A 26,860-nucleotide genomic window follows, 5' to 3' on the forward strand; every position below is an offset into this window, starting at 1 on the left:
ACACGCGAACTTGGGGCTTGACCCACAGAGTGTGGGGATGGCTACGAGAGTGCAGCGTCACTGGGATAGAGAACAAGAGTGCGTGAAACATCTGTCACCAAAGAAGGGCCAGAGCAGAGGAGCAGGGGGGCGAGGCATCACCCCATAAGGCACCACCCCTCCCAGTCAGTTCTCAGATCAGAACCCACTGACTGAAGCAGCATCCTAGGAAGGAGGACCCTGCACATGGTGACAAGCGTCGCTGCCTTCATGTCCCCGGTTCTTCCCTACAGGTACCCGCAGCCACTCACCTGGGTGACTGAACCCTGGGACAGGAGGCTAAGCAGTCATGTGAAGGACTGTGGGACACAAGCTCTGAGTGGACCCTGAAACTTGACGACCCGAAGCACCATCATTCCAGTTACGGGATGACACAGGCCTGTGCACACTGTGGAAGGACACTGCTGTCCATCCCACCTGAGTGTGAACGGATTCTGACCCTCCTTCCCAATCAGTATGGAAGAATGCACTTGCTCAGTCAGTGGCTTCACGCCATACTGAGGCCTTACTCATCTGTTCTAGCAACTCTACCGTGGCCAGCACAGCAGCTGCGAACAGGACTACTAGCTGCTTATGCCTCAGTGGTCCACATTCTCTAAGACCACCTAGTTCCCTCCAGGGCTGGACTAGGGACTCAAACTGAGCTATGACATGGACCGCCGTCCTTGCATTCCTTGAGTTTCAATGGTGGTACTAATCTAATTATCCCTGCCACCCCCGCAGATCAGTAATGTTTTTGACTTATCTTGAGGGGATAGTTTCGTGTTTCCACTTGGCCTTCGCCGTCATGATACCTTTTACCTCGCAGGCCAAGGAACCAATGCAGGGGTCCCTCCACCTGCCAGGTGTAATCCGTTCCAATCATACACTTTCAGGATTGGGAGATGACTGCCGGGTGGGCTGTGGACCCAGTAGCCCACTCTGAGCCATGAGAGTCAGACCCTCAGATAGGAAGGTCTGGGTCACTTGCAGGCAGGCCATGGAGACTGGCCAAGGTGACGGCCGAGGGTACGGAGGATGGAGAAGGGAGAGAATGAGCATCTGTTGTGGCCCAGGGAGCAACAGCAGTGATGGGAACTACAGTGTGTCCCAGTGGCCTACCTCTTCTCCATTTCCCCTCAGGAAGAGAGGTCCACAGGGAGCACCGGGGAGCTTCTCCTGGCCTGTGTGGCTCTTGGGCAGTGACGGTATGGGGCCGCAGCTCACGGACTCCGCGGTGGGCAGAGCTCTCTGAGAGCCATACGGCAGCCTGTGGCTCTGTCCTCAGCCCCTCCAAGGGCTCAGACCCGTGCTGCCTTCTGCCGTCCTCTCCGCCCCTCCAGCTCACCCCCTGGATCTTCCTCACAGGCCTTCTCCCAGTACGAGACTCGCATATCTAATCCCATCCTGGCAGCCAATGTGGTCCATGGAAAACCCTACACACTCTCTGGGGACAAAGAACGGCAGAGAGGCAGGGAATGACGTGGCTGAGTGCAGAACATTCCAACTGAGCAAGGCAAGGGGGACCACAACGCCCAGGAAAGGCTCAGGGTGAAGCAGGGATGGGACACCGAGGAAGGTCTGGTCCACATAAAGGTAAAGGCAGACCTCCCAGACTCCCCAGCTCCACTCCGGAAGAGAGGCCTGGCTGGGCTCCTTCTTCACTCCTACGGGCCCATAATCTAGAAAAAACTGAAATAAAGATTCCAGACTCGGGCCTCAGGCACAATAGCAACAGACATGCTGGTATGAGGCACAGGGAGGGCATGGGTGAGGTACCCAGGCTAAAGACAGCGTTCTGTAGCAGAGGTCCACATCCCGCCCCACCCCGCCCCATACAGCCTCTGACACCAGGCATTCTGGGCATTCCGAAAGAAATATTACAAATTTCACAGAGCTCTATGGCATGGCCTTTGAGACTGAAGGGCCATCAAGTGTCCACCACAATTAATGAAAAAATTTCCATATCAAGGCATATCATCATAACATTTCAGAATGCAAGAAATAAAGAAACATTTTTAGAAGATTCCAGAGAGAAAAACACAACAGGGCACTTGCAAAGAATCAGGACTAAGAAATGGTATTAGAAAGCTCAAAAGCCAAACCACACCACACTAAAACAGGGTACTGCATTTGCAACTCGGAGGGCAACTGATTCATAACTAAGAATTCTATATCCAACCAAACTATGAATCACATGACAGGTAGAGCAGAATAAAGAGTTTCAGGCATCAAAAAAGTTTTCCTCCCATGCACCACTTCTGGGGAAGCTGCTGGAGGATGCGTTCCACCAAAACAAGGGAGTAAACTGAGAAAGACGGAAAGAGGTGAGGAAGCAGGTTAGGGAAAGCCCCAGGGAAATGCCAGGGCCGGGGCCAGGATAACCGCTCCGCATCAGGTACGGGGGCAGCCAGTCCAGCTGGGAGAAGCGCTGAGGCTCCAAGAGCAGGATCCCACTGACGACGAAACAGCGCATCACCTGGACACACTGAGAGGAAACCTCGACACCGGGCAGAAAGCTCCGCATTAACTTAGCAAGGAGAGCAGAGAAAACTACTCGCTCCTTGAAAAACAAAACAACAGAGACCGAAATACAAACAAATAAAAGACAAGTGTCATTAACTGCAGGGACAAAAAGTTGAAAGGAAACGACATTCTACCACAGGATAAACAGAAGGCTGAGCAGGGGAGAGCATTTAGGTGGTCACGATGACACACAACACACCGTCCATACTGGCCCAAATCCTATGACACTGCAAATACCCGGGAGGTCAGGGAACGGGAAAGGTGGCGGGGGGAGGGTCTGCATTGGGGAAACGGAGCTAAATCGGTACCTTATGCCCCAAACTGAAAAGAAGGCCAATGATAAAGATCTAATATTATTTCAAGGGATGGGGATAAACACCAAGATAACAGCTAAAAAAAAAAAAAAACCTGAGTTTGCTTCTGGGGAGGGAGAAATCAGAAGGAGGATGTGGGGACCCTGTTTTTTTAATAAATATTTGTAGAACTCTTTGATCCTTGATTAAAATAAGGAACAAATCAACCAACTTGTTCAGCGAGTTGCAGAACAGTTACAAACAAGATGATCCCCTGTTTGAAAAGTGTACATTGGAAGGGACATAGATACATACAGATATGTTGGTAGTAGCATGGTCGCTATAAAGTTTGGGAGGAAACACACCCAGCTGCTATCACCGGCCACCCCCAGGCAACAGCAGAGAGCTGGGGGGCTTTCCCTTCTTTTAAGTTTTTGAATCATATAAGGTAGAAAGTGGCGGGGCTATCGGTGTTTTATTTTTCAAATAATTAAATTTTACGTTTAGTATGAAAGCATGTTAATAAGCAAAACTGAAAGTGTGTATCTTGTGCACGGTGTTGTATATGGGAGAAAGGACTGGAAAGGCTCACGGACAACCGTCAACCCACTAACAGGCTCTTGCAGCTCATCACCTCTTAGGTCCTGGCCAGGAGGGTGGGGTGGGCCAATGGGGGCCTCTCACTATTCGCTCTATCTCCCTTTCCCACAATCAGCATGTGGTCCTTCCACGAGCAAGCACAAAGCCTGGCAAGCCCACGAATGTGTGAACAGGTAGAAGACAAAAAGGGGCAGTGGCAAGGCCCGGTGGGGTGGTGGACAGGATGGAGAAGGGGTCCACGGGATCATTTGCTCGGTGTTCTCGGGTTTCTAGACACTGTGCTGGGCAAAGCAGACACCCTTTTGGACTCTCTTTGACATTCTGGTCAGCAGGAGTAAGGACCAAGCAAGCTTCAGGGACTGAATATTTCCGAACATAGGCATGTGTGCTGCAGCCCTGGAAAGGTCTCCAGGAATGGGAGGGTATTGCTTCCCCACGTATCTCTGGGCCCAAGAAACGAGAAACAAGTAAGGCAAACCGTTTTCCTTTACAAAATTGATAAGGCTTAACACAGTAAGGCCTCGTAATAATAAGGCTGGAAACTTCCTCTAAAGTGTGAATGTAACACAAAATGTGTTTGAGAGCTACTAGGAGCGTCTTCATGTATACAATGGGCTGTGAAAATTTTAGGAAGAGAAATAGAATGGTATGTTGGGAAATGTTTATTTTTAATTTAAAAAAATGGGTAATATCATGCTAAGTGAAAGAAGTCAGTCAGAGAAAGACAAATATCATATGATTTCACTCATATGTGAATTTAAGAAACAAATGGGCAAAACGGGGAAAAAAGAGAGTGAGACAAACCAAAAAACAGACTCCTCACTAGAAGAGAATAACCTGCTGGTCACCAGAGGGCAGGAAGGTAGGGGGATGCGGGAAACAGGGGAGGGGGAGGAAGGAGGGCACTTGTGATGAGCACTGGGTGTTGTATGGAAGTGATGAATCACGATGTTGTATGCCTGAAACTAATATTACACTGTATGCTAACTAACTGGAATTTAAATAACTAAAGAAAAAAATGAACAGCACTATTTTAAAAGCTGATTTGTCAACGGAATTTATATTATTTTAAATGAACACCTGGTGGCAGCAAAGGCCGTATTTTAAGTAACTGCACAGGGTCAGGAGCCTGGTGCTTACCAGTGTGCGAGGCCCCAGACAGGCCCTGGGGGAACCAGGGCAGCTGGGTCCTCTCTGGATTGGCGGGCTGCGCCCTTGCGGCCAACATTTCCTGGCACCTAACCGATCTACGGCACCATTGAAAATCTCTCCATTCTTTTCTCTATGAATAGTCCTCATTGTTCCGGTCTCACTATCTTTCTCCCCACACAGATTGCGGTTCAGAGAAATGACAACTTCTTGATGTTGGAATATAATATCTAAAGACAGTCTGTCGACAAAATTAGTATGGTAATAATTTAGGGAATGCTAAGAATGTTTCCAACACAATTCTATTATCTCTGCCTGTAGTCTCACTCAACATTGTAGTTGTCAGAGAACATTCTATCGCGATGTTCTTGCACAGTGATACAAGTCAAAAAATAAACAAAAACTCATAAAACCAGCTTAGAGAATTACACTGTATCTCACTGGTTTTTAAATGTTACTTCCTAACAGAGTACAGGCAACCCTGTCATCCAAATCCCAGTTTAGCATAAGAAATGGATATTTGGGCCATAATTTATGTATGATTTCTCAAGCAATGGTATCATTTATTACTTAGCCTCTAACTTTCCCCCACCCCAAACCTAAATGTCTGCCTCATTAAAAATGGTATTTTAAATACGGCAAATATATTAACAACTAACGATAGATGATTCCAGGTAAATAATATTTGGGAGTTCTCTGTTCTATTCTTGTAACTTTTAAATTTGAAGTTACTTCAAAATTAAAGGTTAAACAAAAGTACGTTTTCTTCTGCAGCATCAAACCCAGCAGCTCAACCTGCATGAAGAGTGGCTCTTGTGGGCTCGGGCAAACGAGGCGCCCCACGAATGTCTTCTAATCTCAGTGGTATTTGGGAACTCAACACGGTCCCATAGTTTCTTTGGATTCTTGACACTGGCAACTTTTTAAAAAATATCAAGTTCTTCTGTACCGGGAGAATCACGATAATAAAACGACTGTGATTTTAAAAATAAAGCCGACATGGTGTTACTACTTACTCTATGAATGATACCAGCTGAATGCAGATGTTTAATACCACAGAGCATCTGGTAAAGAAGGTAGGACATTCTTTCATGGTCCAACTCCATGTGAATAACCTGACATAAGTTAGCATCCATTAATTCCATAACCAAATACCTGGGGGAGAAAAAGATCAGCCATGTACACATAAAAATCACCCAAAATTCCTTTATGGTTACTAAACTATATTTATATGAAACAGTAATAATTTATTACTTACTACTGAGTTACTTCACTGGCTAAAATTAAAAAAAAAAAGATAACTTGTTTTTTCTAAATATTTATAAGGTATCTTGTAAAAAAAACCCAAACATACAATGGAATTTGGTAGTTTAAAAAAAAACAACCTGTCAACATCATGTATTTCAAGTTAAAAAAATTTTTATATCATAGTAAATAGAATCTCAAATATTCAAATTCTCCCAAATCTTTATTTATTTCTTGCTATTGGATCATACTTACCAGTAACAGAAACCTTGCTGTTACTTCTCTCATGTTAAGAAAACATTTGACCTTCTCCCCCACGGCTATGCCCCATATTCTTGTTCTTTTTGCAAGCAAAACTCCCCAAAGAGGTATCTATACTGGGCATCTCCAATTCCTCTCCCATTCTTTCTGAAGCCCACTTCCATGGGGCTCGTGCCCCACCACTCTGCTGAAACTGTCCTCGCCAAGGCCCCCGATGACTTACTCGCATGTTGCTAAATCCAACGGCCTGTCCTACAGTCCTGGCTGGCCACGCCTTGCTCCTCTCCCCATCTTCTTACTGTTGGGGGTGCCAATGCTCGGTTCTTGGCCTCCTTCTCTTCTCTGACTCTCACAGTCTTGCTGATCTCCTCTGGTCTCTGGTCTCAACACCATCCACAGACCGTCAACTCTCACGTTCATATCTTCCGCCCAGACCTCTCTCCTGAACGTCAGGCTCATGAATCTAACTGCCCACGTCCCAGGCCTACTTGGGTATCCAGGAGGCATCTTGAGGCCCACGTCCAAAACTGAGCCCCCGGTTCGATTCCCCCTCCCCCTCCAGTCTGCTTGGCCTAGAGCCCTCATCATCTCAGCCGGGAGCCCCTGCAAGGGGCTCAGGCCAGCACCAGGTGTCGCCCTCAGCTCCTCCTTCCTCAGAGGGCAGTGCTCCTCACAGGTGGCTCCCCCTTCAGGACAGTTTCAGCCTCCAGTCTCTCCCCTTTACTTAGTACCCTCTGGTCTGAACGCAACCACCATAACCCTCCCCTACATTGCTGCGACAGCCTCCTCGCAGGGCTTGTGTCCCCACCCGACGGTGGGTTCCCAACACAGACACTAGAGTTATTCTGTGGAAATGTAAGTCAGGGAAGCTCACTCCTCTGCTGAGCCTTACTGCATTGCCCTGGAGTAAAAGGCCTCGAGGCCCAGGAGGGTCTGGCCTCATCACTTCTCCGAGCCCACTCTCTTCTCTCCTCTGCCCCCGTTGCTCCAGCCGCACTGGCCACTTGCAGCTCTCAGAGCACAGCAGGCAGGGCCTCACTTCCACTTCTTTGTACTCCCTTTCCTTCTATCTTGATGCCATCTTCTCTCAAAGATCTGCAGGACTAACCCTGAGCCTCCCGGTCCAGTGAGGTCTTTCTCCAACCACCATGCTTAGGATGCAACCTGACCCCAGCTCACTTCTTCCAGAGCACTTGCGACACCCTTATGATGGCGGCACTTCCTGACCTCCGTTGACTGCGTATCTTCTCTGGCTTCCGCGAAGCTCTAAGAGTGAGTATGACCGCCTGCAATTTTTAATCATAAAAGGGAGTTTTGCCTGTTTGGGTCACTAAAGTATGCCAAGTCCAAGAGAGTGCCTAGCACACGAGCAGCAATCAAATATTTGTTGAATGAAGGCACCAGTCAATTTAGGATGAGTTGGGCATTATATTTCAGTATGATAAATTAACATTTTATCGTTTGTAAGATAATTCTATTTTAGATTTTGGAATCGCACAACATTTAGTGACATAATGATTTCAAATAATAATTCCAAACACTTGAACCTTATCATCCTGGCTTTCGGGGGGACTGGAGAAAAACATTTTATAGTTCCGCAAAGCAAATCAGGAGCGTGCAATGGTCACTGTCTGCTCCGAAGAATTATTCCCAGTCATCCTTTATCGGTTATGGAGATGATAATATCTGGGCACAAACAGTTGAATATTATTATCTATCTTCCTTAATATTTCTCCTCCACAGAAAAAAAGTGGCCAAATACATTGCTACCTACATTTCCTAAGTAAAAAGAGCAATTACTTTCTTTTCTAAATTTTTAGTCCTCAATACATAGTGCATTACTGAGTAAAAATGATACTTACACATCTTGAAATTCTTCTAGAGTCTTTTGTGGTGTAAACACATTTAATAAACTAATTATCTGAAAAGAGAAGATTTGTTATTCTTCAGCATGTCGGGTAACTCTACTTAATTATAAAAACTAAGTTTGACATTAAAATGCATTAAAACTGAAAAACAAATCATAGCAGAGCTCAGTATTTATTATTGTTATTAGTTTTACCAAAGCATCCTATTACGTGGTATTTGAGAAAAGTTAAATGATTAGGATCCTCACCTTGGAAATAAGATATACTTTTAATCAAATCACATTTGATGTGTCTCTAGTAACTTATTATGACAGAATTTTAACACATAATGTCCTTCAGGCTCTGAACATAAAAAGGTAGACATTATGGGTAGAAAAACACCAAAGCAATATGTAACTCTGCAAACTGAAATATGATCTACACATTTCTGTAGTTTTGAAATATGAAGGCGAAATCTGTATTTCTAGTATGATGAAGAGGAACCCCTCATGATGTTACTTATGGACTTGAAGGGGGTTCTAGAAAGGCCTCTACCGCAAGGCCTTGGTCCCGGCACCCCAACAGTTAAACACTGAGTCCCACCACTTGAGAATCAAACACACATCCTCAATCATTTCAAATGACCCAGGGAAAGATGAATGGCTGAGAATACAGGATCGGTGTGGCTGGCTAACCGACTGCAAAATAAAACCGGATCCAAACTTAATCTGCACATCAACTCCAAGTGGAACAAAGATTTAAATGTAAACCGTGAAACCACAAAACATTAAAATGTGGATAAACATTTATGTAATCCTGGTGCATAAAAGCCTTTTCTAAGCATGACAGGAAACCTAGAACATGTGTTATGTTAAAGCCAAACCAAGACCAACAAACCAAAAGAGAAAGAAAGAAAACAAAAACTAGTATGGTAAAAGCAACGTAAATGAGGTCAAATGGAAAAGAAGTGAGGGTTGACAGCTTTAATATACAAAGATACTCTATAAATGCATAAAAGAGACCGGCAGCCCAAGAGAAAAACGGTCAAAGGCCATGGGAAACACATCTTTTAAAAATAAATGGCTAATAAAGTATGGAAAGAAATGAATCTCACAAGTAAGAATGAGATACCATTTGTCATCTCTCAGATTGGCAAAGTACCACAAGAACAAAAATCAACCATATGTCCCTAGTGCTGGGGGGAATTCTGAAATAAAACACATTCTTAGATACTCTTTTTTTTCCCCTCAGATAATCTTAATGAAAATGTAAAATTGACAGTCCTCCTTGAGGTCAGTTTGTCAGCACATATTAAAATCAGAAGTGTGCAGTACACGCTAAGGACGCTTGTTGCAGCACGGGTTATAACAGCAAAAACTGTAAGCAATCTAAATATCCAGTTAACAGGGGCCTGGGTAAATAAATTATTGTGCATGTGTACTGCGTAATGTGTTTGAGGCCCAGAAACATTCCACGAGGGAAAAGGCAGGATGCACCATAACATAGCTGATCGTGTTCACGTACGTACGTACGTACGTACACGTGTGAGAATGCTCACCAAAATGTTAACGATAATGATCTGAGGGAGTCAATGATCTTTGTCTTCTTGTTTATATTGTTTGAATTAAAAAAAAAATAAAAGCCATACTTTTGTGCAACCTGAAAAAAAATGTTAAACATATAAGTAAAACAAAGCATGCGTTGGAGAAATTAAAAAACAAACTCAAACCACGGACTCAAAAGAAGAAATCTTAGTTTTGTATGTAATGTCCCCACACCGGAAGATCCAGCAAAATGCTAAAACAAAGGGAGGCACGTAGAGTTGAGCGTAGCCTTAAATACTCCTCCCCTGCAACAAAAAAGAGGTCACAAGGGGTCATCTCCAAAGCCCCTTGCAGACAAAACATTTTATGATTTTTTATACCATGACAAGGTTATCAAAATCATGCTCATGATAATGCTCAGAGACCAGCAGCGGACATACGATGGGCCGAGTACCTCATTTTCTGGAGAAATACAATTTCTCTTTGAAATTGACAGTGCTTCGATTTCTGTGGAGGTGCCAAGCACAGCCGTCTTGAATATCACAACACCCACTCACATTTACTTAGAACTGAGATGTCCGTTGTACAAGGTAAGAAGCTACTTTATAGAACAACGTTTTTCTAAAAAATTATCTAGTTGTTCCTCAGTTTCTTAGGTCAATATGGTTGCCATTTTACAGAAACAGTGAAAATCAAATGATTACAGGGTTAACGGATATTGCTGTCAGACCTAGACTGGACCATGATGCTTCTTGCAGACTTCAATTTCCCCGATGCTGATAAAGAATTTTGTCAAGAAAATAGAACCACTTAAATAGTTCCTGTTATGACTAGTTTACCTGAGGTCTGAACTCAATGTATTTCCAAAGACCCACAAGAGGACCACATCATGGACCACGTTATACAAAGGAAACAGGAACATAACTTACATTTTTATGATTGACACATTTTAAGAGGACGAGTTCACGGTAAGCTCTCTTTGCATGAGTTTGATTCTGAAAAGGACGGCTTAGTTTCTTGACTGCAACATTTATCCCAAGAACTGTATCAAAAGCAGCACTATAATCAGGAAATACAACAAGGCACCCGTTAGGATGAATCCTGGAAAAGACTGCAATGCACAATATCCATTCAGTGTATTCCCTTTTTAAATAAGTAACAAATAAGGAAATGTCTTTCTGCTTGTTTCAGCAAGGTAAGCTGGCTGCAAGTGTGGGACGGACGAATGGACTCCTTTGCAGAGGCACAAACATGGCAGGTGCAGTTAGGAGGCACACTGACTTCTCCTTATATGAGCTGAGATTATTATATTCAGAACCAAGTAATTTAATACAAAGCATGTAAGACCAGCCAAGAAGTGAAGTCTTCAGTTTAAATATGCCAACAGGTTGAAAAAGAGTCACTGGTTATCACAGATTACGATGTACGTATAATCTGGCGTATCACAGTGGAGGAAATGGTTGAGCTCATGAGAGGGATATAACAAACACAAGCTTTGATTGTGTTTTTCCCAGACAAAAGAATCTAGAAAGAAAACAGAAGCCAAGCTCTCAGCTCATGGTAAATCCCCATGATACAAAACCCCTAACGCAAGCAATGGCTATATATAAAATTCGACTAGAAATAACTCCTTGTACTAGTATAGTAAGAATAAAATCTTGCAGAGGCTGCATTTCTGGCATCTCAAGTTCCCAGCTGAAATTCATGGTTCCTTTTTTTCCTCCAGAAAATAGACAGGAAAAACTGAGTAGCCTGATTGTGCATTTTGTACAAACTGGTACAAATGGCACTACTGTCAGAGGTTAAAAGCTGCTAAGGACCACGTGAGAACCGGAGCGCTGTCTAAAATACTGCTTCCATGTATTTATTCAGTTTGTAACATTGTCTCCACTGATTCACTGCTATTAATTTTTCTTTTTTTTCTTGCCAACAACTCTCACCTAATTGGATCTGTTTTAAATTGAAGGCTAGAAACTCCATGTTACTTTGTAATTATTTCTAATTCAGGTCACATTACGTGTACACGTATACACATATGTAAATCCACATGCCCACATGCAAACACACCATTCACAGCAATCATAAAATGTTTAAGATAAATCTGTTTGTGCAAAAAATATACACACGTCTATTTGTACCCACATTTATTTCTCAGTCTTAAGAATTTGAAAGCAGACACACCGTTTTTGATCTCAAAAGTTTTTGTCCAAAATGAGCCAAAAGGACTTACTCTGGAGCCTCTGAGCGGACACATACTTCCACTCCTAGTTCCAACCCTTGGAGCGACCGCCTTTAATTATGTCTGGTTTTAATTCTTGTGGTCCCTTCTCAATGCCAAAGAATATATTTTTATCAGCATTTCCTCATTTATCGACTTCAGAAATTGTCTATCTAACTGCCCCAAAACTGAAGATTTAGTCACTTTACTTAAAAGCCCCAACTCCTCCCAGTTTTTTGCTCTTGTGTTATTTTAAACTTTTCCCTCGGTTACCTTAGTAACTTTAAATAACGTGCCTAAACTGCTTGGTCCATCAACGTTCAAGGGAACCTCGGGACCCACAGTGCGTAAGACGAGACCATCACATTCCATCTCTTTGGCCTCCAGCGCTCTACTCTCCCTTCCTCCAAACTCTGTCTCAAATGGTCACGCCAGAGGACATATCTGTTTGGTTTCTACAACGAAGTCTTCCGCGTTTCTTCTTCTAGACGTGTCTAAACGTTGAAAACCAAGTCACAGAGAGTGCGTATGCGTGCACAGGTCAACGTTCCTAATTGCGGAGCTGGGATGTTATTTCATTTTCTAAGGGATCACATGACCCTTGTTGCCGCTCACAAGAGAATGAGATTATTTCCCGGATTGAAGTCAAATGGATTTTCTTTTCTTACATTCCATCAATTGCTCAAACATCACGTCCTTTTAAAGTTGTTTGACGCTTAGACCATGACGTTTTCTAGCTTTTCCACCACAAATTTCTTTTTTTTTTTTAAAGATTTATTTATTTATTTATTCGACAGAGACAGCCAGTGAGAGAGGGAACACAAGCAGGGGGAGTGGGAGAGGAAGAAGCAGGCTCATAGCAGAGGAGCCTGATGTGGGGCTCGATCCCATAACGCCAGGATCACGCCCTGAGCCGAAGGCAGACGCTTAACCGCTGTGCCACCCAGGCGCCCCTCCACCACGAATTTCTAATAAGCATTTCTCTTAAGAAAAATGCCCCTTTCTTCAGCCTCTCCCCAGGACTCCTACCTTCTCACTCACATTATTGTTTGGAGTCTACTCCATTCTTTTTGATGATATTTTTTCTTGGAGTTCAAGGCCTGGTACACAGCTACACCCTGGGATATCTTTTCACTGGCCTCCATGTGTCTGGTCATAGACGTTCTTGTATTCACTCTCTTGGTGGAATACATTCTCAAGGAATTTCCTCAGAAAAAGTGCATGGAAGATAAATGATCTTATTCTGCCCTCGGCCTTGATTGATAGTTTGTCTTCTGACTTCAAATTCAATTTACTCTCAGAACTCCACGGATTTCCAACATTGAGTATTGGTGAGAAGGCGACACCTGATATTCGTTCCTTGACTTCCCTTCCTGTTTCTCAGCTCAATGATTTATCACAAAGAGCCACGTTTTGTTAGCATCCCCCGCACCCCCCCAACATCTCCTACTAAGCACTATCCCGCCTGTCCCCCAAAGACGATAACTACTTCTGACTCTTAGGATAACCACTTCCTTGTTTTTATCAGCACAACATGAATTGTCAAGCTCCCTCCCCATAGGCCCCATGGCTTATTTTTGCCTGGTTTTTGAAATTAGCTGTGTCTGACTTCTCTCGCTCAACATTACCTTTGTGGGACTCATCTGTTGTTGTGTGTACCTATAATTCATTCTGTGTCATCGCTTTAATATTCATTTGCATGACTATATGACAATGCTGAGGGATACTTTGGTTGTTTTCAGTTTGCAAGCGATTACAAAAAAAGTAAATGTTCTGACTCGGGGCTCTGAGTCCCCTATGCCTGCATTTCTGATAAGTAGATAGCTCAGAGTGGGACTGCACATGTTTGATCTTAGCAGATAACACCAAACCATGGTCAAAGTGGTTTGTTCTACCAGTTTCTAGGCATCTGATTTTTATGTATATTGGCCCCGTGTCCCAGAACAGGGCGAAGCGTACTCATTAACAGGAGCTGGGGGGCTAATCCAATCACAAGAACCCTTCAGAAGCAGCGTCTGTTCTACCTGGTGGGAAGCGGGGAAAGTCCGAGAGATTTTTATCCTGAGAAGGATTCGACACGCTGCTGCGGCCTTTAGGATGGAGGGGGGCATGTGAGAAGGGATGTGGGAGCCTCCAGGAGCACAGTGGCCCTTGGCGGACAGAGAGCAAGGGATGGGGACCTCAGACCTCCAGCCACAAGGAACTGGGTCCTGCGACTGCTTGGAAGCACATTCTTTCCCACAGCCTCCAGAGCAGAGCGCAGTCCAGCCACCATCTTGATTTCAGCTTTGTGAGATGCTGAGCAAGAGCCGGGCAAGCCTGTGCAGATTTCTTTTTTTTTTTTTCTTTTTTTAAGATTTTTATTTATTTATGTGACAGAGAGACAGCCAGCGAGAGAGGGAACACAGCAGGGGGAGTGGGAGAGGAAGAAGCGGGCTCATAGCGGAGGAGCCTGATGTGGGACTCGATCCCGGTACGCCGTGATCACGCCCTGAGCCGAAGGCAGACGCTTTAACGACTGCGCTACCCAGGCGCCCCCTGTGCAGATTTCTGACCTACAGAACTATGAAATTATAAAGGGGGGTCTTTTTTTTTTTAACACTAAGTCTGTGGTAATTTGTTACGCAGCAATAGAAAACTAATACAACCTCTCTCCTGTATTTTTCTATACTTTCGTCTCTTCAGGCTTCATCCTGATTTTTTTTCCTGACTCATCTTTCAGATGGCTAAATTTCTCTTCAGTCACTAATATGTCGTCAAACCCATCCATTAACTTCATAATTTGATTTCTATATCTTACTGTTCTAGAGTTTCTACTTAGCTTTTTTTTTTTTTAAGTTCTCATTTTTCATCTTCCCTTTTACCATCCTGAACATAGCATCGTAGCTATTTATAAGTCTGGATCCAAGAACACTGATGTCCCCTGTGGACCTGTTTCTTTTCTCTGTTTGAGCTGGATTGTGTGCACGTTGTCTAATCTCCTGTGTGACTAGTGATTTGTGAGTATGCGTGGGACCTGGCACTTGCAAGACTCCTTGCTACCTGGAAGTACTCTGATATCCAGTACGATGCTATCTTCCTCTAGGAGAATTTAAATGCACTTCTGCTGGGTACCTGGTGGAGGGCACTAGAAATCTGGGTTCACTTCAAGTTCAAGTTCAGCAAATTGAGGTGATTGAGAGCTGAGTGGCAGTGCCTGCAAGCGTCTGTTTCTGGTTCATTCTCACCTCTTGGATGTGGTCCTTTATCGGACCCAGCTCAAAGTGAGGGAAGTTCACCAGGCCCCCTACAGGGCCCTGGGCTCCAATCCCTGTCTGTTAGTCCCCTGAGGCAATCCAAAGTATTACTCAATCTCTCAGCTGCCCACTCTAGAACTGTCAAATGTCCTCAGGGGAAAGAGCCCCAAGCCCTGGGCTCTCTTCACTAGGCTTCTGCCCTTCCCTGGATACTGGCCTAGCAATTCTTCACTCACCTACTTGCACTCTAGCTGTGAATGCTGAGCACGGAGGTGAGGGCGGGAATGCTGGGAGCCAACTGGCACAATTGTTTCATAATTAACACCCCTATTTCTAGCCACTTGTGTCATCTTCATTTTCTGTATTTGTTATCTCTATACCCACAGCCTCTTTGGGGTTTCACTATAGATATGTTCTCTTCCTTGTTGGAAATGTCTCCTCTACTTATTCTCACTTCCTCTGCTCCGTTTATCTGCATCTAGTTTCCAATTACTTTTTACATTTGAGAAACTTGTTAAAAGCTCTCCTGTACTGAATACTGCCCTCCTATTCTCTTTGTTAGGTATCTGATCCATCACTTTAATCCGGAAGCTCTAACCCACTCATTTTAGAGGTGAAATTATTAAGACCCCCAAAGACACAAGGATTTGCCCAGGATCACCGAGAATTCCTGAGATGTGGGTCACAGCAGACCTTGGAACTCAGTCCTCCCAAATCACAGCCTTCCTGCGCTTACGCTACAGATCTTGATTTCAGAAATGCTGTTACACACATCATGTGTTTACTTAGTGAGACCACTAGAGAGGAGATAAAATGGTGTAAGAGCAGGCTGATATTCGCGGAGGCACAGAACTAGAGAGAGAAAAAGAAGTAAGAGCTAGACTAACCACTTCATGTTCGGGTCGTCAACGGTCACTTCTAGGGACTGCCAGGTCCAATATTAAACATTTTTTTAAGTTAGACACTCTATACAACAATCCATAAAGCAAATAATCTTCAATACCTGGTAGAGCAACTTGAGATTTTAGAAGGAGAAAGAAAAAAATGAATAGATATGAAAGAAGTATACACAACATTTCCCCACTACAGTTTTGAAACCTTGCAATGACTTAATTTTATGAAATATTTTAGTTGATACTTATGAATAATCCAAAGTGATAAACATTTTAAAACTTCCGGATTTATTTTACTAACATCTGTAATGAACAAAAAAACACAGAAACAAATCGGAGACAATGGCAAAAACAATTAAAAATTATGAAGAGCCAGAATATTCCTCTGATCCCAGCTCTTTCATTTAATCCCGTTACCAGTACTGGCACCTTAGCGCGCCTCACCCCAGACTGTAGGTCCCTTCATAAAGCTCTAGTTTAAACAGACAACGAACAAGTTTTGAAAACCATGCACTATTGCTACTAGGACATTTTATTTCTCAAAATGTAAAAACATGCACGCCCCCTGTGTTAGTTTCCTACCGCTATTATAAGAAATTACCACAAACTTACTAGTTTAAAACACAGATTTACTATCTTACAGTTCTGGAGAGAGTGAGAGAGAGAGAGAGAGAGAGAGAGTGTGTATGTGTGCGCATCAATCAAGCATTTGGTTCAATCAGAGAGGAGGCTCTATTCTATGTTTTTTAAAAGATTGTTATTAACTTGAGAATGAGGGAGTGAGAGAGAGCGAGAGAGCACAAGCAGGGGGAGGGGCAGAAGGAAAGGGAGAAGCAGACTCCCCACTGAGCAAGGAGCCCGATGTGGGGCTCGATCCCAGGACTCTGGGATCATGACCTGAGCAGAAGGCAGATGCTTAACTAACTGAGCCACCCAGGAGACTCTATTCTAAACGTGAGCTGTGATTACCTGGGGACGTTTCATAGACGAGATCAGTCTTGAAAGATACAGTGTCTTGAAAGACTGGTGGGTTTTTGAGGATAATCCAACCTGGACATGCAGTGGGGACAAAAGTGATGGCCATGGGAAGGAACCTGCTCTGTTTGCAGGGAAAGGAGCACTGGAGAGAACTGGTTACCTAGAAGTTAGGGCTTGATGGTGGGGATTCTCAGGCCCTTCTGTCACTGACAGGAAGAAAGTGGTCTGACTGGCACCATTAGTAGTTTCTTGCTCTAGTCAAACAATGGAATGGGGTAGAAGACCCACTTTTCCTCTGAGGACTTTAAAGGAAAATGCCAATATCCAAGACACTATACAAAAGAGCGCCAGGAAAAAGTCCTCAGAAGACATGGGGGAAGCCTCATGGGAGAAGTGCTAGCACTCTCCTCTCAATCTCAGGATCACCAATGGGATCTTCAAAGGAATCAAAGGGACCACAAAGTCTCAAGCCCGCAGAAAGGTGAGGAGCCCCTGGCTGACAGTGAGTCGCACCAGCTCTGGGAGAGAGGAGCAATGGAGTAATCACAGAAACCGGGTCTCCAGCCATGTAGGCCCAACTCTCGGGGCCACTTCATCTAAATAAATAAATAAATAATAAATAAATAAATAAATAAATACCCACTTCATCTAAAGGTCAAAAAATGAAACATCCCAAAAGTCTAAGAATGATTTTCATAATTATACAAACATTTCTAAAAGAAAACATCAATAATCTGAGTTAACTAACCCCCTTTCCACGCATCCGGTAAAGTTAATCCAGCTAATAGGCTTTGATTTGGTTAACGACTGGCTGGGTCACAAAGTTAAGTGAATAGTGACATCCAAGACGGTGAGATAAACTGTTGGCTGTGCGTGGGCTCATTAAGTTTTAATTAATTAGTTAAGCTTAATCAGTTCTAAGTAATGACTTCTTTCTTGAGCAGAAAAGAACAGAAACCCAGTCTTTGATCTTTCCTTAGAATCAAAGAGATGAGATTCAGAATGGTGTTAAAATTTCAGCCATGACAGGGACGCCTGGGTGGTTCAGTTGGTTAAGTGACTGCCTTCGGCTCAGGTCATGATCTCAGGATCTCAGGGTCCTGGGATCCAGTCCTGCATCGGGCTCCCTGCTCAGCGGGAAGTCTGCTTCTCCCTCTCCCTCTACTGCTCCCCCTGCTTGTGTTCTTTCTCAAAAATATAAAATCTTTTAAAATAAATTTTTAGCCATGACATACTTCTTTCTTCCTACCTTTCTGCATATGAGATAAAAGCTGTTCCTACAAATATCAAAATTGTCATAAAATCATGTAAAGGAAAATATTAAGTGATATTACTGTTAAGATTCTGTGAACATATAGATTAAGCTACCATGGGAAAATGACATTATATTTTATACATAATATGGCATGAAAACGTCATTATATATGATACTATAGTATCAGGAATTAAATATCCATTACGAATGACAAAGATCCTTGGTTTAAGGCACCTTCCAGTTTGCTTTTTTAAAACAAGTTTTTGAGGTGAGATTCCCATACACATAAAATTAACCATTTGAAGGTGGCGTTTGGTACATTCACAATGTTGTGCAGTCACCACCACTGTATCTAGATCGTTCCAAAAGATTTTCCTTATCACAAAGGGAAGCCCCATATGCACCAAGCAGCTGCTCCCCCCTCCCCTTGCCTCCGTCTCTGTGGGTTTACCCATTTTGGATATTTCACGCAAACGTCTGACTTCTCTCCTGTAGCATGTTCCTGAGGATCGCCCACATTGCGCCACGTGCCGGTGCTCCATACCCTTTTGAAACATCCCGCGTATGCACACAACACAACTTGCGCATCTATTCACCCGCGGGTGGACATCTGGGCTGTTTCTATCTTTTGGCTATTGCGAATAGAGCTGCTACGAACATCTGTGTACAAGTCTCTGTTTGAACATCTGTCTTTAATTCTAGGAGTATTTCCTGGGTCACGTGGTAATTCTATGTGGAGGAACCGTCAAACTGTTTCCCACAAGGAGCTGCAAACCTCTTACATTCTCACCAGCAGTGTGTGCGGTTTTAATTTCTTCACGTCCTCTCCAACATTAGTTATGTCCCGTGGTGCTGATTATGGCCATCCCGGCGGGTACGAAGCGGTAGCTCATTGTGGTTTTGACTTTCATTTCCCTAATGACGAGTGATAAGCACCTTTCCGTGTGCCTGTCACCTATTTACATATCTTCTCTGGGGAAACGTCTGTTCAAATCCTTTGCCTGTTTTTTTTTTTTTTTTAATTGGGTTGTCTTTTTACAGTTCTAAGAGTTCTTTATACATTCTGGACACTAGACTCTTACCAGATATATGATTTGTGAACATTTCCCCATTTGTTGGTTGTTTTTTCACTCTCTTGACAGTGTCCTTTGACGCACCAAAGTTATTTTGATGGAATCCAATTTTTAATTTTGTTGCTCGTGCTTTTGGTGTCATTTCTAAGAATCCGAAGTCATGAAGCGTCCCCGTTTTCCTCTAAGAATTTCATGCTTTTAGCTCTTATATTTAGGTCGGTGACCCACTCTGAGTTAATTTTTTACATTATGGGAAGTAAGGGTCTAACTTCATCCTTCTGCATGGGGGTATCCAGTTGTGCCAGGACTATTTGTCGAAGAGATTGTTCTTTCCCCATTGAATAACCTTGGCTTGCTTTTCCAAAATCAATGGGCCACAACTGTATGGGTTTATTTCTGGACTCTGAGTTTTTAAATTTTTTAATTCAGAATTTTCCATCCTAAAAGTCTGCCACTGCTTTTGCCAGAGGAAGTCTAGCTTATAATGGCATATTAGGAACTTTCGTTTCAAAACTAAAGAATTTTTAATGGAAAATACACATCCATAATGAGCAATTTCATTATTACACACATCTTTAAAAAATAAAGATGAAAAGGAGCATATGCGACCTAGAAGTCAAAACCAATCTCTGCAAAATAGTATTTTATTAAGTAGTATGTGATTTTACTGTTATTTACCATGCTGTAATGAAGTCATTAATTTTAACTGCCTACTGTTTATAAAACCTTCCATTTTATGATGACTTACGAACTTCCAGTCAGCCTCTCACTGTGGTTATTACACTAAACGTCCTTGGTAACAGTCTTGCCAAATCACCTGTGTCCAATGACTACCCAATTCCAAATCAAAAGAATGTTTTATTGTCTAGAACTTGCTATACGTATCGAAGTGTCCTCATTCGGACCATCCAAACTTCTCTTGGTTTGCTGGATTTAAGTACTGATACAGCGTGCTATCATTTGGAAATTGAGATCATTGTTATTTTGGACCCACGCCTGCATTCCTTCCACAAAGACCTTTGTCCTGCGTTAGTTTTTCTATGAAGCTCTGAACTGCAATCTTCTCTTAGCTCCTGGGGCCTCCAAGCACCGAGGCCGAAGGGAACACCTGACCTCCCTGATTGCAGGTCTCTAAAACCAAGAATCACTTCAAACCACTGGTGCAGCGCCTCTAAACTCAAAATCTCTAATGAAAACATAAGCTCTCCTACCAGAACAGCCAGAAGAGTTCTCTTATTTTGAATCCCCTCTGCCTACAAGTGGTAAACATGGGATAGTTTGCTTTATCACAGTTTCTTTTGGAGGCAGAGATCATCTTGTTTTTATTGACCCAAAAGAGAAAAAAGGAAAAAAAAAGTCTCGCCCCGGGAAACTACGGGAGAAAAAGTTCCGGAAGTGCTGATAACTGTAGTCTAGAAAACACGTGAAAGACTTTACCTTTAGCTGGCCAGTGAAGTCGCGGCAGCTGACTGTCTTACCATGCAAGAGACTAAGGCTCAGGGTCAGACCAACGGTTCTGACGGGCTGCACACATGGCTGAAGTGAGACACCAAGGAAGAGACGGCCAGCCCAACCCCTCACACAGCATCCCTTCCTGGTTAATCCATGGGGTGATAATGACACTGACTGGCCTCGTCCTGCCAATGAAGGGCAAGGCACTGCAGTGACGGCGCCTAGAAATGAATAGGAGTGATTGGGGGTAAAAGGGGGAGGGGGAAAGGTGGCCAGGATGAAGAAATGAATAAAACTCCAAATTTCTGTTACAACTCACTGTCATACCTATTACTCTAACATCTAATGACAGGGGGGAATGGAAAAGAAAAAAAAAAAAGATAAGAAAAGAAAAACAAAGAAAAAAAAAAAGAAAAACTGCAACCTATTTACATTTATGCAGCATTCTAAGAATTTAAGTTTGTATCATACAATAGAACTACATATAACTAGAGCAAGAGGTTGACTCAATTTAGTTCAAAAACCTATTGCAAAGAAAAGAGTAGTTTTTTTTTTTTAATCATCCGTGTTTCTAAGTTCTGACAATTTAGTTTTTATTATGACAAAAACTCGATCCACGCTATTGAAACAGACCCTACTTACCAAACTATTCCTTGGGCTCCGGAGCCGATTGGCTTCAACTGCTGGTAACGTTTGAGGACCGTGAAGGTTGAGTCTGCCACTTGTACACTGTAAAACTGACTGTCACATTTACTGTCACTCATGATGTAGTATCATAGAATATTCCAAAGAGTTGGTACGGTCGTCAGGGGCCTTAAAAGAAAAACAGAATGAACATGCGTTCTGAGATTACACGTGTGTGGCTCACTCAAGTGTTGCAAATTTACTGGCGTATGAGACAAGGGGACTGTAGGTCGAAGAGCTTGGCGGCACCAAGTTCTGAACTTCGGCAATATGCCAAAAAAAAAAAAAAAAAAAGGCAACGACATTTCAGAGGTACTGAGCCCACCATGAAAGGAAGGAAAGCTGAGGCCCGGCATGACCACGTTTTAAGGGAGTGGACGAAAAATACCAGCCTTTCTTGTATTCGTACAGTTTGCCAGCCAGGACAAGATTACGTCACCGTGTGACTCTCTTCGGCTCGCTTCCTGTGGGACCAGTGTATGCCGGGCTGTCTCAGGGATGAAGGCACTCAGGAGAGGTTTCAAAGGGATCCTGTCTAGATTCCTGCAAAAAAACTGCAAAAGGGCCAGTGTTCTTCTAAGTCCACAAGTGCAGGTGAAGTGATGAAGCAGAAAGCCAGTCCAGGGCCAAAGTGACTGCAAATGGGGGAAGTTACAGAACAACGGGGTGCTGGGCCTGGTGACATGGGTGTGTGTGCCCGTGCGTGTCCTGAAGCCGGCCCGAGTTCCCCAAACCCCACATCCCTCGCGGGCTCAATACACACAGCTCTAGACGGAGAACCATGGTAACCTACAGTCAATGACATGGATGCTCTGACATTTATTCATGATAAATTAGTCCAAACTGGCAGCCCCAAAGTGGCCCTTTGGTGGTTTAGGCTCTAGGCTGAGATTCCCCACTGGTGTGATTTTATACAGAAAACAAGCAAACCGAAACCAGCAGGCAGCGACATTGATTGGGTTCCCTGGCTCTTGTCTAAAGACATTTATTTAAAAGGCAGCAAGCTATTTACTTTGCTCTTTAAAAAAAAAAATAAAAAACCAACAATCAAATCCTAGAGGTAAACATTCTATACGGTTTAAAAACAGGGAATTTACACTTTTATGGCCCAGCTCCAGCAAATTCCAGTTTGTTCCACCATTTCATATTTGATGGTGACCTGCTGAGTTTTCTGAAGTGATAATTTGTATTTCAATACGATAATGCCTAGAATTTCCCTTAAACATGGAAACAAGTTGATTAATACCAAGCCTAAACAAAGAATTTAAATCAAAGTGAATAGTTTCTCCAGCTGACCACTCCTTCGCTCCTTCCTCCCAGCCTTTTTTTTTTTTTTTTAACACCAATTCTCAGGGCAGTGGTGAAGGGACAGCCACTGTGACTGAGACCCATGGCACGCTGGCCGTGGAGTACCTCCAGGAAGCCAGCACTGCACTAGACGAATCGACCCACTGCTCACGACAACCCACAGCGGGATTACCAGCCCCTGGTACCCTGTGAGCTAACGGACCTGGCCATGCCATGCTGTGCTGAGGAAGGGACCCTAAGCTCCAGGAGGGTGGGCCGGGTCTGTCTTACTTCCTGAGGCATCTCACACTGCAGGGAAAGGGTGACAGTAGAAGCATCCAATAAACTTTCGCTGCTCTGACCCGTAATTCAGTCTCTAATGATTTCCCCACAACGCTGCTTCATTTTACTGACATCTGAAGGAATATCCATTTCTAAAAATTAATTTTTTATAGTTTTTAGGAGGCTGAGACAATTCAACTCAACACTTGTGGGGTGCCTTTGTACTAGGGAGTGTTAAGGAACATAGGTGATAGAGCAAGATCTGCTAGTCTTTTTGTTTTTTAAAAGATTTTATTTATTTCGAGAGGGGAAGAGAGAGTGTGAGTGAGTGGGGAGGGGCAGAGGGAGAGAGAGAATCTCAAGCAGACTCCCCACTGAGCACAGAGCCCAAAAGGGCTCTGGACAACAGAGTCGGACGCTTAACCCACCAAGCCACCCAAGCACCCCAAAATCAGCTAGTCTCAAAGCCACATATAATTCACTAGTTGAGGGAAGAAGTCTGTTATCCATATTATAACACAATAACATAAAGGCATAAGCAAGAAGGAAACCAAGTCAAAAGGCAAAAGAGGTCCTGCGCACTGGCGGGGGTGCAGAGGACCAGGAGAACTTCGTGGAGGAGGTGGCATCTGCCCTGGACTCCTGCCAGAGACAGACAGCAGAGGTACAGAGCTCGAGCTGACTGTGTGCAGACCTGGTGAATTGCTCCAACTGGCTATTGGGGTGCAAGTGTGAAGGCTCAGAGACAGACTGGGTGAAAAGGCAGGGAGCCAGCCCACTGCAGCACACCGGCACTCTGGTCATTCCAAACACCTCCTGACACCACCGTGGACAAAGTCCTGGCCTGGAGCAGCCAGTGTGCCTGCCCTCGGTGAGCTGACACTGCGGGCACGCTCAGGAAGAGCCTCATGTCCACAACATGAGGACAAAGAAGGCTCTGGGAGGGGGGAAGAGAGGAAGCACATGCAGAGAGGTGGAGCATGACTGGTCACCGGATGTAGTTCTGCTGGGCAGTGGGGGAAAGAAGCTGGATTGAGAAAAGCAGGCCAGGTCACCACGGGCCCTGAAGCCACTGGGAGCCATCTGGGCCCGGGCCTGGGGGCTGCGGAGCCATCGAGGCAGAGAGGCATACACTCTGACTTGCTTTTCAGAGCGGTCATTCAGGAGCCTGAGAGAGGGATGGCTCGGGGCGGGCAGGACTGAAGACAGGGAGACCTGGCAAAACAGGACAGCGTCGTGGCGGATGTGGACAAGAAGGGAATGCCTGGTTTGGAGGAAGCATGTACGAAACATGGAGAAGATGAGGGGAAACCAGGTGAAGCAGCTGGAGGGAGGCCGGTCGCACGTGCAGTCTGAGAGTCTGGCTTTGGACAGGGGAATCTGCCTGCCTGGGGGACGAGCAGCATGATGGCCACAGGCCGCTGACGAGCTCCACGACCCACTCCTCTGTCCTTCACTTTAGAACCGAAGCCTCCCCGCTCCACCTGGACAGATGGCTGCCCAACTAGAGATGCCATCTGACTGCATTCCCGGCAGCCAGGTGTGGCCGGACGACCAGCTTGGGGCAGCTGAGGTGTGAGCAGAGCCATGCACATGACTTCAACAGCAGTTCTCTTCTCTTTCTTTTTGTAAAAGAAAGCAGCTTGCTGTCCAACGTATCTTCCTCCCTCGCTGCTAGCTGGGGGAACAGCTGTCACAGACCCAGAGATGGAAGTCACGTGCCGAAGAGGGCAGTGCCGCCCACCTGCCGGAGTCCTGAACGACCTTGCGGCACCGCGCCACCCCCACCATGGCCCACCCGCACGCACGGAGGCTGATGCAAACCGAGGGCACCCTCGGGGGGCAACCCTGAGCTCTCCGCTACAGCTGCAGGGACCTGCGCTCTGCCTGCCACACTGTGAGGTTAGCTTTTGTGGATCTGGGCAGAACATTACATCATCAGGTTCGAGAATTGATAGGTTTTCATCTCAAGATTTAAAATAATTTTTAAATTAAAGGACGTTGCATTTAGTAGGGAAAAAAAAATTCACCTAAGAGAGAAGCTGTCAAAGCCACCGTCTCCGTCAACCTTGGGCTTCGTGAGCATGAGAAAGCGCCTCGGGGCCACCCAAGGAAGCCGGTAATTGAGCTATTAATGAAACCAACTCTGCAGAGATTATATTTCAACAAAATGGACGTCAGCTGGGTTTTAGAAGGCAGTTCAGAAATTGGGAAGTGTACGAATTCCTCACACAACCACGTTATCAACACGCTGAAGGTGCAGTCACTGCCTTCACTTCCCTCACCAGTGGGTGCTGGTTCCTCCCCGGGGCTCCCCGCTGGGGGACCCAGTGCCCGCCCGCCTGCTTCTGTGCCATCACTCAGTTTCTGCAGGTCTGCCTGTGTCTCCCTCCTCCGCAGGCCGGGAGCACCTCAAAAGCAGGGAGGGTCTGCCTTCCCTCACACATTGAGAAATTTAAGGCAATGTCCAATGTCTCCTTGGGGGACACAAGGGGACACACCCTGCTCCCTGGGTTCTTCAGATCTGTGAGTGCTGGGCGGACACCTCAGGGGAAGGAGTCGGCCCAGCCTTTGCTACAGGCGTCTGGCTCACGTCCATGCCCCTCCCACTTCACCATGCTGCTTCAATGAATCCTTGTTGAATGAAATACTCTGATCTAAAAATCCCTATTTGTCTAAGACTGAAGACTCTTGTAGAATCCCCTCCAGGAATTCTGGAGTAAAATCTACCCACTCTACAGATAAACGCTGGGTAGGAGGAACATTCCTACTTGTTTAGAGCCTGGAATAAGTAATGCTTTTTTAAAAAAATTCCCTAACTCTAGTATTCTTCTAGATATAAACAATTCAACTACTGTAAATATAATATTACTGTCCGAATCCTGTGAGGACATCAGCTACCATCCGCTGAGACCTCCCGCCATTGCATGAGGGCCTCCTGGGCACCAAGCACAAGGTAAAGGCTGTCAAGAGGGCACTAACCAGATAGTCCCTTGCCTCCAAGGGCCAAGAGCATAATCACCACACCACCTAGGAAGTGTCCTAGGTGTAGATGCGGGCCCAGGGGCAGGAGCCCGGCAGAGGGGTGTGTCGGGGGGGAGCCAGTGAACAAACGGAGGGTGTGTGCGAGTGAGACATAGGTATAGAGGAAGGTTTCCAGGAGGAGTCGAGACCTGAGTGTACGTTTGTTCACAGTCTCAACCCAGGTGTGCGGGAACAGGCCTTCTCATTCGTGCTGGCAAGCACCATAAATTGGCAAAACATTTTTTGGGAGGAGAATATGTAATATCTAATGAAAAATTTAAGGGCACGTGACTCCTAACCCGGCAACTACCAGTCTGTAAACGTATCGGACAAATACATATATGTACAAATATTCAAAGATATTTGTGCAAGAATGTTTGTGGTACTTCTTGTAACTGCCGAAAAACTGAGAAATAACCTAAAATGTACCCTTGGAATGAGTGAATAAATTACGGCATAAAAGCATAATAAAGCCATTAAAAATAATGCAGGGACTTTGGGTACTGAAAAGGAATGATGTCTGAGCTATATAAAGGCAGTAAAGCAAGTTGAGAGTGCATGTGGTAAATGTCGGTCTATGGGAAGGGCCCCGTCCACACGCACACAACACGCTAGCAAGTGCAAAGACACGGGGAAATGAGACTTTCACTCTTCCCATTGTAACTTTCTGTTGGTTTTTTTTTTAGTCATGCACATATTTCACATTTTAAAAAAGCCACAACAAATTAAACCCTTTTAAATGAAAAGCTGAGACCTAAATGTAGGGTAGGTTTGGGACAGCCAAGACTGGAGGCAGGAGGGTGGGCCAGGCTCTGAGCTGCAGGGTTATAAAGGCCCCCCTCACAGCCCGTCAGGGGAGCAGCACTGCCCCCACTCCGCAGATGAGGACAAGAGCTAGAAGACAGTGAGGGAGCTGCCCAGATCCCCAGATGGAGAGTGGCAAGGCCCGCATCTCAATTTAGGTGTGTCTGACGACACTATTCATGGCCTTCCCA

At 44.7% G+C, this 26,860-nt stretch overlaps 1 protein-coding gene across 4 annotated transcripts in view; it reads right to left on the reverse strand.

The window, feature by feature from the left end:
- MAPK9 (mitogen-activated protein kinase 9) overlaps positions 1 to 26,860 on the reverse strand; it is a 49,248-nt gene that overhangs the window by 13,000 nt on the left and 9,388 nt on the right. For 3 of the 4 annotated variants that reach the window (XM_040622638.1, XM_040622640.1, XM_040622637.1), the window contains exons 2-5: positions 21,231 to 21,401; positions 10,413 to 10,542; positions 7,955 to 8,013; positions 5,603 to 5,741 (exon numbers count right to left, since the gene is read on the reverse strand). In XM_040622638.1, the coding sequence (XP_040478572.1) occupies positions 5,603 to 5,741; positions 7,955 to 8,013; positions 10,413 to 10,542; positions 21,231 to 21,352 (450 nt within the window). In that variant the 5' untranslated portion in view covers positions 21,353 to 21,401. Of the gene's footprint in view, positions 1 to 5,602; positions 5,742 to 7,954; positions 8,014 to 10,412; positions 10,543 to 20,573; positions 20,810 to 21,230; positions 21,402 to 26,860 lie in introns of those variants that run through there. The other variant, XM_040622639.1, reaches the window with a different exon arrangement.

This window comes from Ursus maritimus, unplaced genomic scaffold (assembly GCF_017311325.1).
Source record: "Ursus maritimus isolate PB19 unplaced genomic scaffold, ASM1731132v1 scaffold_5, whole genome shotgun sequence".
NCBI lineage: Eukaryota > Metazoa > Chordata > Mammalia > Carnivora > Ursidae > Ursus > Ursus maritimus.